Below are 12,905 nucleotides of genomic sequence, written 5' to 3'. Positions count from 1 at the left end.
TCTTTGCTGTCGAGAACCTGCCATTGATGGGAACAGTGCAGAAACAAACTCACAAGAAATTAACAAAATTGTCTTCAGGTTTACTCTTCACATAGAGCTATGTTGTGACATCTAGAGTTTGAGGACCCATCCACATACAGCTATTCTACTAAGACTGATACTGGCTTTAGCTGGGCTGGGGTCAGATCCCAATAGTGGGATTCCCTTCACCTTACTTTCAGTAAGAAATTGGGTAAGCATCCCAATTGCCCATGCATACCAATCTAACATCATCTCAGATTCCCCAGAATATGCTTCCCGGACCTTCAGCTCATGACCTGAATCACGTTTATCAGCCCCATGCAAAGGTCACAGAATGCCTGGGGGCCTTCAAAGTCATTAAATAACTATTAGTAGGAAGCTGAACTAAGCCCTAGAATTCTAACTGAAGTTTGTCACAGGGGCTTGCAGCAGAGAAAAAGATATCTCCAAAGAGTAATTTGAGAATAAATGCCCTCTGAAGACACCTGTCTCTCCTTACTGATCAGAGAAAGCACTTTGAAACCATCTAACTTTCAGGGAATCACATTTTGATGAGATTAAACTGAAAGTTAATGTATAACAGTTTACAGACTTTCTCTCTATTTTTGCATGCTGACAGTATTAACATTGTTGGCTGTTGTTTGGATTGCATATGTCTTACGTATGATTTGTACAATGTGATCTGGCCTATAATGCATACATTATTCCAGGATACCAGTCAGCTCAGATGCCATTAGTGGTGGCAGTACCAGCAACTGAGGTCTGATTGCCAGGGATGATTCATGTGCATGAACAGTGCCTCTGCACCCAGCTGCTCTTTTACAATCACATGCTCTCTTCCCAGTGAAGGCAGCACCCCTCTCCTCTACACACAAATTTAATTTGCCAGAAAGACAGAAAAAAATTATGCCTCCCTCTCAACATGTTCTCTACAAACCAACACCCTAAAGTCATGGCATCACAGAAATTCCCCATGTTCAATCTCCACATTCCCATCTCCACCACAGTGGATCTGGCACATATCCCAGAAGATGTTTTTCTAGAAGATGCCACCACCAGGCACAAAGAACTTGAAGGGTCTGCCACTGCACTAGCCCTGTATGCCTCACAGTCTGGGAGACTCACAGACATTCTCAGATAAAAACTAGGCAAGTCCTGAAGTTTCAGGACTAACTTTCAGGCTAACTTTAGTTTCAGGCTAACTTTCAAATTTTGAGTTTTCCATCACAAAAACCATGAGATCGATGTATTTATTTTTTTTTAAGTTAATTTTCCTTCCTCTTCCTTTCCTTTCCTTACTCTTCATGAGTAGAGACCAATGGACACAAATTGATATTCACAAGAGGGCACATTCCTCCAGGTCTCATAAAGGTAAATGAATTAGACAATGAAATGCTGAGATTATGCCAAAAGTTAGGCCTTAGCAAGTTAACTGGCTCATCACATCTATTACATTGATCTGTTGAAGCAACAGCTACAGTAATGGCCTGAAGAAGGCTGCTTTTACGAAACAGGACTAGAAGCTTCTAGTCTAGAACAAGAAATTCTCTCCTTTCTAGAGAAAACACAAAAAATTATAAACTGTGTACTTCCTTCTATAATTTTATTGGCTTTATTCTTCCACTGATAGAAATGTGTTCTCTTGATTATAGATGATTTTGACTGATCATTTTTTAAAGATACCTTCTAGAAAGAAATACTGTCCTAATGATACATGGCAAAATGTGTTAACAAGTACTTCTGTAAAAGAACCAGATCTTTTTGATTTTTCTTTTACATTACAGAACACTGACTTTCAGCACACATAACATATGACTCACATATCAATTAGAAATATGATTATCTGGTGGCATCCTTGGGTCCTCCATGTGCATTCATAGGCTGTTTTCCAAACACATCCACAAGCAACAAGAAAGCAGAGTCACACAGAGGACGTGGCTGTGCACCCAACAAGGCTGGAGTGGCAGGTTCCACATTGTTCCATTGGTTATTGCAAGCCACACAAGAATCATGGTGCCTTCTGTGAGATGTTTCCAGCCTGCTAGCATATTCCTAGGAACATAGTACAGCCAAGGCTGGAAGGAACCTTAAAAGATTATCTAGTCCAAACTTGTGCAGGAAAGGGAAGCTAGATGAATTATCTAGCACCCTGCTCAGTTGTGTCTTGAAAACTTCCAGTGAAGGCAAGTTCACCATGAACCTGGATGTTGTTCTAGACAATGGTTATTCTTAATGTAAAAAAAATATCTCTTGTATCAAGATGAAACCTGGCACAACCAGTACCCATTGTACTTTTTCTTCCCTACAAAGAGAGAGACTCCATCCTCTCTGGAGAAGCCTTTTAAGTACCAGAATACTTGTGATGAGATTCTCTCTTGAGTCTTCTCTTGTTCCTTGTTTCTGTCAGCTTTAGCTGGTATGAAAACAGAAAGCATGCACACACAGCATTATTCCCATTTCTCCTTTAAATAACAGAACAGATCTTCTAGAAGAAAAACTTTGAAGGTACGTTGCTCATATACAGGAACTTTAATGTACATGCTCTCAGACTACATGTCTTATCCCCATTATGTGATGAAGATCATGAACAGTTTACCCTCTTATTTCCACTGCTCCCATGCTTTGTGATACTCCACCCACTCTTGTGTCTAGTATAGAACACACAAGGCTGTAAACTCCCTTTCCCAATATTGTTTAAAATTCCCTTCACATGCTCTGATTCATGAGTTAGAAGCTTTAAAACATGAAAGATAATGATACTACTTCTCCAAGAAATAAAATACCAAAAGTTCTCCTACTTCCAATTTCACTTCTTTCTTTAGAATACCGTCTTACTCACACAATTCAATGCAATACTTACTTACTCTTAAGAACATGCAGTTAATTTCAATCTATAATCAGGTAAGGAAATACCACAATAAGAATTTGTTACATTATTTACACTTTTAATAGCACATTTTTATTCAACATATGATTAAAAGATACCTCCTTAGGAAATGAATACATTACTTTGCTTTCACAGATCGTTATGACAAATAATTCACTTATCAGGACCATCCAGTGAAGTGACTTGCCCCAGTTGCAAAGAATATTTACAGGTCTCCAATCTGCATGCATTAACAGGGCTCTTGTGCAAGAGTTTCCTTTTACTTGAATATCACTTTCCATCAGTATTGTTCACCTCCATATTATCTTTATCTTTCCAGTCTCTTTAAAGAGGCAACATATATCCTCTCTGTCTTTGTTTCGCAAGATTAAACATGCCAAGTTGTTTTATATTCCCTTCTGTGGTAAGCCCTGTCTTATCTTTACCATCTTTGCAGCTTTTCTCTGCAACTAGTTAGGTCTCAATTCATTTTTCTTGGAAGGCAGGTACTAACACAGTAGAGCCTTTCAGATGAGGTTTGCATAAACCTTTATAACTTTATTGGATATATCAGATGGGATATATAAGCTTGCACATTTTCTAGGTGCATTACATACAAGACTCACAGTCCTCCTAAAACCAGTTAAACCATGCAAGTTGTAATCTTCTTCACCTCCTCTTCGTAACTCTTTCACAGGATAACAAGATGTTATGAGTTCTCAAATTAATTCATGAATGCGTATTCTAATATTTTAAATAGTAGCCACTTTATTTCTCTTATCCTTGGAGTCATCTAATTTCTCCCATTTGATATTCTTTTCCTTCTCTCCATTAACTATGCTGTCTAAACTTGTGTCTTCAGAATCACTGTCATACTCCTAATTTTCTTATCAACACTGTTAATGAAATTACTAAGAGTCTTTCTCTCAAAATTCAATAATGAAAAAAAGATTTTATTAGTAACTTCATTCCAATACTTCCCTTTTGATAGTATCTACTGTCTCCTAACCACTCCCCTACTTTCTTTGCCCACTTTCAGTTCTTCTAATGATTTCTATCATGTCCAGCTTAATTAACAATTTTCCACAAGACAATATATCAAATACATTCAAGATAGACTATTTCTACCCATTCTCCTTGCCTAAAAATATCACTGAATATATAAAAAATGATCTTTTGCTAATCTGAGATAATCAACCTTTGATTAAAAAGATGTGACAGTTCATTCTATTTACTTCCATGCTCTTTATTATTCTCTCCATTACATTTTATTTTAAAGCCTACTGAGAGCAGAGCAATAGACACTTATATGTCTGGATCTGTTTTTGCATCTTTCTAAAATATCTTTGCTAATTTATAGCTACCTACATTTACACCTCTGTTTAACACATCTTCCATCAGCAATTTCATGTACCATATCTTTCAGACTTCTCAGCTCAAGATCAACCAGTCTACAGTCATCTATCTCTTTCTTCTCCATGTGAAATTTGTTACTACCTTTCTCCCAAGCCAAGTCCAGCTGATGATAGCTGTGCCAGAGAAAATGTGTTTGTTTGGTTACAGGACTGAATCTATACAGTCTCTCACCTTTACTTTGCCCTTACTGCACAGTGGCTGCATTATTTGACTTTCCTGGCTCTCTTTTTGGTTTAGACTACTAGAAAAATCTTGGAGATCTAACACATCTCAGACTAAGAGGCAAAATAAGGTTCAGAAACAAATGTGATCATTTGAGTTTCTGTAATACTCATACAATAGAACTTTTCCTTTTACTAAAGTGAATACAATTCCTTGCATACAACTGAGTTTCCCATTTAGCAAAGCAGCTCACGCATTTATTTTGGAAAGCTTTTTTAAGGGTATTTTTAATATATGCATTTTATCACAAATAATAAGGAACACCCCCACTGAAGGAATTAATAGCTGTTTAGGAGATTTTACATAGTGTGGGGAAGTCTTCCCAGAATGCAAAAGAAGCAATAAAAATACATGAAGCATGCTGGGCATGCTATCTCAATGTATTTGGCAGAAGACACCTTTGTGATGTTTCCCAAGACTTTGCAAACGATTAATGCGGGACATAATTGAAGAACTCATTGAGATTCAAAGTAGAATCACACACAATATTGCAACCTGCTCTTGGGAAATATTAATGTACAAACCAAAGGAGTTGCATGAGAAGAGTGGATTATGCAACAACTTGGCCATGCAGAGAAACAGAAATCTCTCAATATAGTCACAGTGTTCTGTCTTCATGAGGTATTTCCACTGCACCTGCATTGGAACAAGCAGTGGGCTCCTCTTGGATGCCTCCTAGCTGGGATATGAATTTGTGGGGCACGTGTTTCATAGTGTTCTCCATACTACTATGGAGACATGCTCTTTAATCACAAAGGGTTCCCACAAATTGAAATAACGTAACTTCATATTTACAAGACAATATTTAACAGGGACAAAATAGAGTTAGACTTGGCAGAAACATTCCTGTGCTTAATCTAGAAGGGAACATTTTTTGATGTGGACATTCCAGTTGCAGATACCATCCAGTATGTTCCACTGTTTTCTAGTTTCAATCTTCAATCACCTAAAGTGAAACATTTTAACCACTTTAAAAAAATGCATATACTAAAAATACAACAAAAGTTGAAATCTTTTGAAATAAGAAATCACTTAGCTTTTTTCTAAATTAGTGGAAAATAATGCTTCTTCACCCCTCTTTAAAAATTGTCAGAGTAACTTTAAGGGAGGTAGACAAAGGGTAGCCAGGATAATGTATCTGTGCTTTTGTCTGTATTCATGAAAATGTGTCCAAATTCTAAGTTGTACAATTCCATATTATATTGGATAAATTTTCATTAGGATCTGCAGATATTAGGGCTAAACTTCAGGTGTGTTAAGCTGTCCAGGTGGACTTTGTTTATATTTTGCATCAGACTTACTGCTGTCTCTTCTGAAAAAACAGACCCCTACACTCTAGGACAGGTGTGACAAAGAGCTCCACAGCAGCTGTCTCAGCTTTGAGTGTGCACACTCTGGCTATGGTACCCAGATGTTTCCAACAATCTTCAAGTGATCACCCACCAGGCAGTGTAACTACTTTGCAATGTTAGAGAGAGGCTACTGAGACCCAGAATGTGGATTTCCCAGGTTCCAGGTTTTTCTCCAAAACACAAGAGCAGTTTTTGTCCAAAATAAGCACAACAGATATAGCTTTTCTTTTCCTTTTTCTCCTGTATTTGTTGAATAAATATTTTGGGGATGTACAACCAATACTCAGTCCACAAAATAGCTAATTGTAACTAATTAAGTTTGTGTCAGTCGGGAAAGAAGGAAAAAAAAAAGTAATATCAAAATTACCACAACCTTAAAACCCCTCCTGATCTTCACAGCAGTGACATTTTGATAATGATGATGATTCTGCCTTCACAAAGAAAGAGCTCATTATTTTTGATACATATTTCCACATCAATTTCTGAAAGGAAATGAACCTTACAAGCAACTATAATTGGAATGCTCTCTTCTGCTGTCTTAATACCCATCAACAAAGTATAACAAAGGTAACAGAAAAGTCTCTCCACTGAAAAATAGAAGACTGCAACTGCCATTTACTTGATACATACCCTCAGGAGAGGTCTGTAAAACATAACAAAAAAAACAAATATTCAGTTACATTTACCAGAGATCACCAACTGCCAACCCCTAAAGCACAACCACCCACTTGGCCATCTTTCTAAAAGGTACTGATGTAGTTCATCTTTCCCAATGCATATGTACCCAAAAAATAAATAAAACGTTAAGCTTTTGGCCTGAAAGCATGTTCATGACTACAACTAAGTATCAAGATTATGGATTTCAAGTATCCAGTGATGGATTTTCACACCTTGTTTTCTTTTCATTCATGCATTTTCCTTGGTTTCAGTTGACTTCAGGTGTTCCTTGTCTTGATCTACAAGTGTTTAAAGAACTGAAGCAATTCATTCAGCAGTATGAAGCCAGTATGAACCAGACTGAAAAGTCTGGTTTTTATTGAACTTGCAATTTTCTCAATCCCTCAGAAATCCATTTTCTTCATCTTCCAATAATCAATATATTGCATACTCCAGCAGCTGAGACAGCAGCAGCTGCTTACTCAAGTGATACACTTTCCTGTAAGTTGTGAAGTCCGGGTATAAACATGGTTCTTTATGACTGTGTCACAGTATGACCAAGACATGCACTAATAGTGGCTTTTGAAAAAAATGAAAATCAAACACTTCACTGGGTATAAGGTGGTGCCAGGGTCTGTGTGAACATCCAAACCTATAAACAACCTGGAAAAGCAGGGGTTCTGAATAACCCCACTGCTGGATGAAGCAGGTCTAATATCTGCTTCGGATTTTAATATCTGCTGATATCTACTTCCAGATTTTGTGGTACTTGGACTAACAGAAGATTCTTTAGATCTTTCTATACCAAACCATATCTGAAAATCAAAAATGAACAGCAGAAACTCAGCACAGTCAGCATATGAGTCTGCTCCCCACGTATACGCAGATTGCTTGGGCAATGTAATTGCATCAACCCAACCAGTCCTGCATACGAGTTTCATCTTGCATGCCACAGAGTCAACATGTACTGTGACTGCTTGGCTGGGATTTCTGGACTGGTGTACATCTGAAAACCCTGTGCAAATTACAAAAGCTGACAGAAAAACACAAGAGGGGAGCAAACAACCCATAATGGCAACCTGCCACAAAGTGCAGCAGCTCTGATAGAGGTACTTTCACTTTGGCTTTTTAACAACAGCTGAGCCACCATAAGATTAGGTCACTTCCCATATTCATCCTTGATTTTTTTTTTTTTTTTTTTACTAGTTAACTGTTTAAGTGACTTTCTCAGGCTAGCTCTGTAAACCAGATCTCTCTTCCTTGTGAGGTACAGACATTCGCTAGCATGCTAGCAGTGGAAGATCTAGGAAAGCTTACTAGATGTACTAAAATTACATACTATTAATAGTATTGTACAATAACATAACTTTTTATATATAGCCTGAGGGCTAAACATATAAAAATGAAGCACAGCTGTTTCAGGGGAACACAGCAGCTCTATTCACTCATCTCAGCACTGATTTCACACCATGGACTGCCCTGAAGCGTCAGTCTCAGACATTTCCCACCGAAACACTAATGGGGTGGGTGCTCCAGCCAAAAACAGGAGCAGGATACAGCCCTGGCAAAGAGCGGGACAGGACTCCCTTGGAGAGGGAGCGGTTAAGGTGTACGTTCATCCCCCATCCCTTTAGTACTACTATCTGTTTACATCAACCGCTCCATTACGCCCACTCCTCAGCTACCCTCCTACACACAGGTTTCCCCTGAGAAAGCACCGCTGGAGAGCACAAGGCCTGCCCTCGTCCCAAGACGCCGTACAGCACCTGCTGCCCTGGAGAAATACAGGCACACACCCAGGAAAAAGGCATGTGCGTATGTATGTAGGGAACAGGCCCCCGCGCTCGCAGGGCGGTACACGCAGCCCGGGACGGGGCCGCGCCTGGCAGCTGCCCGGACCCCGCCGGGCCCCATCCCCGGCGGCAGGAACAGGAAGCGGGGCCGGCCCGGGGCCGCGGCTGCTCCCCCTGGCGGCGGCGGCGGGGCGCGGCGGGGGCGGTGCCGCCGCCAGGCCGTGGCCCCGCCGCGGCCGCCCGAGAGGCCGCTGCTGCCGGCGCTTCCCGCCCGCCCCCGCCTGGCGCTCCCTCCCTCCCTCCCTTCCCCGCTCTTTCACTCCGTCCCTCCCTCCTCGGCCGGGGCAGCAGGAAGCGGCTCTGATGTCAGCGGCGGCGGCCGCGGCGCGGCTCTGAGCGGCTCCCCCACCCCCGCCGCGGCCCCTCTCCCGCTGCCGCCGCCGGGGCTGGCGGAGGAGCGCGGCTGCGGCCCCGGGGGCGCCGCCTTCTCTCGCCCGCGGACGCGCGGCCGCGGCGGTCCCGAGCTGCTCGGAGGCCGCGGCCTAGGGCAGTCGGCGCGGCGCCCCGCGGGGGTGCGGGAGGGCTCGGGATGCGCAGCGGCGGCGCCGGGGCCTGTGCCCGCCGCCAGTGAGGCCCGAGGCCGCCGCGGATGCGGCCCCGGCGGCGCCTCGGCCAGGCCCGCCCCGACCTGCGCCAGGAGCCGCCGCCGAGCCCCGCGTAGCCCCGGCTCCGGCCCTCGGCCGCCTGGTGCCGGACCCTCGCGTAGCCCCGGCCCCCTCTCCTCCCTGCGGTGAAAGAGGAGGCATGTCTGCTGCCGCCTCCGCTGAAATGATTGAAACCCCCCCGGTCCTCAACTTCGAAGAAATCGACTACAAAGAGATCGAGGTGGAAGAGGTGAGTGAGGGTCCCGCCGTGCCCCTCGCTCCCCGGGCGCGGCCAGCCTGGCCCCGCCACGCAGACCCCGAGCGCCCCCGGGGTTCCCCTCCCTGGCGCCGGCCCTCGGCTGCGGGAGGGTCCGCGGGGGCTTCGCGGGTGCTCCGGGGTGCCAGACCCCCCAGTACCTGACCGGGGGTTCTCTGCTCCTGTGGATGCTACTGCGGCTGGCACCAGCGAACAAAGCGGTCTGGCTGGCTGAGAGCGGAGGTGCCAGCTTACTTCTGCCGGACCTGCTGCTGGATGCCTTACTGTGGAGTTTTGTTTAAACGGGATAGATTTATTCAGTCAGGACTTTAAAGTTTCGCCTCCCATTTTGCCACCCACTTTAGTATGGGTGGCAAGCATAGTTGTCAAGAGGGAACTGTTAACTCTAATGTTTCTTTTAGATCTCTATTTCTCTATGGCCCTGCTTTCACCTTCTGCCACCAAACTGAGCCATTGTGTATATAACGATCATGCTGCTCTTAATGATTTGCTAAATTTATAGCTCTGTGAGCTGTTACGATAAACAGGGGTTTTTTTTCTTAACATGGGCTAGTTATGTTGCACTCATGGATATTTAAGGAAGTCACATTCAGTAATTTTATAACAAAGTTGGAAGTTTTTCTTCTGTGAAATTCACATAGTGAAATTATTTCAGGTGTACCTTTCATCTGTCGGGTTCATGTGAAAGTAGGGGGGGTGTGATCTAGGGTAGCTCATATGCTTTGATAACAGGCTCAGTAGTCTCTATATACTACAGTGTTGTTTGACTCTCAGAAGTACACAAAAATATTTCTGCTGTTTTTTCCTGTCACCTACTGAATTCTCTACAGGAATAAAGTCTCTTCATGTAGATCTATAACAAATTTGATGAGTCCAGCTTGTAGAGTCTGGACTGCTGAAACAGTCCCTGTGCTTTTTTTATAGATTAACATTTTTCTCTTTAAGAGATAATTACCCTGTTTTTCTTAAAAAGTTTGTGTGGAAGTGGAGTTTTGTGTAGTAGCTTTTCTAGGTATGATAACCTGTGTCTCAGGTTTTTAGAGTAGTTTGCTAGATACTGGTTTGTTTATAATTATCCTACTAGGCTTGGGTCTCCTGAGGATAATTCAGGGACCTTAAAATCTGCCATGGGGCACCAGGGCACCTTCTGCTGTATTCAGGCAGTGTTGTGATAACTTCGGCTTTCACCATAGCAGGCACTGGGTGCTGGGAATTTTCAGAAGACAGTATATTTCAAAATATTGCCTTTATCTTTTTCTGTGAATTTGGCAACCATAAAGACTTTTGTTTTTGTAAGTCAAGTTGTTCTACCTGCCTTTATGCATTTAACTATTCTGAAGTGAAGTAATTTTGTTGTTTTTGTAACACTTAGTAATAGCTGGGGATCAAATAGCCTATTTTGGGAGAAATAGCATTTCTCACCCAATGAAGAAAGTTTAAGCTGGTTATCCATTGTAAAAAGGTGCCCAGTGATGGCTCACGGAAGTGAGTGCCACATCTGCTGTGTTAGACGTAGCCCTTTGAATTAATAAAGTGCTATACAAATCTTTAATCCTCACAACACACTTGGGGAGGTTGTTAGCAAGGATTGTATTGCTGTTTTACATGTAGGAAACGTGGAGCTGCATAGTGTGTAATTGGTGTAACTAGAGTTTAGTATTCTAAGGTTTAGTGCTCAGAGATTGACTGTCCCACACATGTGCCTGGTACTGGCAGAAACAGGATTGTCAGTACAAAAATGTATCTAGAGACAATGCCTAAGTAAAAATTTGTTTAATACAGTTGTTTTGTTATTCTCAACACAGTATCTTCGTAGAGATGCAAAACTCATGTGATATAAGCAAGAGAATAGAACTTTGATAGTGTCTCCATAAAAAAATCTTGTTAAAGCTGGCATATCATTTTGAGTTAACCTGTCCTCCCAGAAGTTCTTATAGACAATGGGAATACCCTAGTGTTAAACACAGTCAAATGTCTTTGCACAGAGGAAGAAATAAGACCTACTTTACAAGAAAACAGATGGATTGGAAATCATACTTAGGTCTTGCTTTTCTGAGCTATGGGTGTTGACCTCTTACTCAGGATGCAGTTTCAGCACAAATAGTCAACTTTGTAGTCACATCAAAACACACATCCTTGCTGAGGATTTTCTGTGCTCTCACTTTAGGCTCAGAGGTTTTCAAGGATTTTAAGTGGCTGTATGTCTCAAAAACATCTCAAAATTGTCATATTTATGCTTGGCAAACTTCAAATGTTTCAAAATGGAGTGTTAAGAGATCTACATTGGAAACTCAACTGCTTTTATAATCATAGCTTTGCTGTTGTATTATCAAGGCTGTCTTGTCAGCAGATAGCAGTCCCACTCTGCCACTGGTTTATTAATAGATGTTGAAGTTCTGGAATACTTGCAGGCCCAGAGACCTTGCTAATAAACGTGAAATCTATAAGTACACTTTTCATTTAGTTTTGTCTGAACTCTACTGAGATAAAACCAAGAATTAACATATTTTCCTTTAGCTACTGTGCACATGACCAGCTGTAGTGTTACTTCCCACCAGTCAAACATATCTCCACCATCATAATGCCTTTTTGTTATTTCAAGTGCTTAAAATGAAGTAAACCATAGAGACAATTGTTATGAAGGAGTTGGAGTAAAATCAAAATCGATGTGACACGGCAGGAGCATCTTCAAAACTAAAACAGGGGAAACAACACAAAATTTAGTTCAACAGAAGTGCTCTCTATTTTACTATGCATGTGTTTGATTATGAAAATGGCCATTTTAAGTTTTTAGCATTGGATAGATAAATCATTAGAAACTGAAAAATTAAAATCTAAGTGAAATCAAGTCAACAATAAAAAGCCTAATAGCCTTGTTTTAAAGTGTCATATTTAAATCTAGAACAACACTCCAGTTGTTTCTTCCCAGGGGAGTTTCCACATCTAAGCAACAAACAGACTTTGGTTTTTAATTTTTCTGGCAGCCAACTCCCTGCCACTCTTTCCTGAAAATTCCACAGGCTTTCCTCACCAGGTATCTGGGTAACAGTCCCATACATGACCAAAACATAGACCTCTTCATCACATGATGTATGTGTGCTTGGATTGCACAGCCAAAGGTACATGTCTGGTCATGAATATTGCAACCCTGCCCAGTCACTGCCTGATGGAGACAAGTTAAAAAAGTAATCCCATATTTGCATAGTTGCAAGTTACTTTTGGATGGTCTGAAATGTAAATTATTTGAAAACGGTTGTTTAATGCTCTACTGGTATATTGCAGTTTACAGTGAAGTTTATTTTCAACAATCTGTTGAAATTCTAAGAGAATTAGGATAACATCTTCTTTTGAGATGAAGAGGTGAGCTTATAATTGTATTTTTTTTTTAGAAAATTTACTTAGGGTCCCAGCAACTAAGAGGATGCAATTTATAGTATATCCACCTATCTTAGATATTTTTGAAATAGTTGATTAATTTCATTAACTGAGTAGTGTGCTGAGAACTACGTTTCTTCCTTCCAATTCTGGAGTAAAGCAGTTCATAGGCAAGAGAATGAGCAATACAGTAGGCAACTGGGTTTTGCTCCCCTTTATATAGTTAACTTTTAAAAAGTTAGTGAGCTGCAGTGTCTGATTATGTCAGTTACAAGGTAAAGC

At 41.5% G+C, this 12,905-nt stretch overlaps 1 protein-coding gene and 1 long non-coding RNA gene across 11 annotated transcripts in view; one reads left to right on the top strand and one right to left on the bottom strand.

Annotated features, from left to right (window-relative positions):
* Window positions 1–1,610: 1,610 nt before the first annotated feature.
* LOC110478648 (uncharacterized) lies at window positions 1,611–8,452 on the bottom strand. Its single transcript, XR_014953672.1, has 2 exons — window positions 8,301–8,452; window positions 1,611–2,434 (listed from the first exon to the last, which is right to left on the bottom strand). It is a non-coding gene; the product is annotated as an uncharacterized LOC110478648 (long non-coding RNA).
* A 530-nt stretch (window positions 8,453–8,982) lies between these two features.
* The window catches only part of MAP3K7 (mitogen-activated protein kinase kinase kinase 7), a 47,538-nt gene continuing 43,615 nt past the window's right edge, over window positions 8,983–12,905 (top strand). For 4 of the 10 annotated variants that reach the window (XM_077782302.2, XM_021545396.3, XM_021545389.3 and 1 more), the window contains exon 1: window positions 8,998–9,221. In XM_077782302.2, the coding sequence (XP_077638428.1) occupies window positions 9,132–9,221 (90 nt within the window). In that variant the 5' untranslated portion in view covers window positions 8,998–9,131. Of the gene's footprint in view, window positions 9,222–12,905 lie in introns of all 10 variants that reach the window. The other 6 variants (XM_085574837.1, XM_085574841.1, XM_085574842.1 and 3 more) reach the window with 6 other exon arrangements.

The sequence above is a fragment of the Lonchura striata genome, chromosome 3 (assembly GCF_050655825.1).
Source record: "Lonchura striata isolate lonStrDom1 chromosome 3, ASM5065582v1, whole genome shotgun sequence".
In the NCBI taxonomy this organism is placed as follows: domain Eukaryota; kingdom Metazoa; phylum Chordata; class Aves; order Passeriformes; family Estrildidae; genus Lonchura; species Lonchura striata.
Note: the sequence above shows the minus strand (reverse complement) of the source record. Positions and strands in the feature narration are given on the sequence as shown.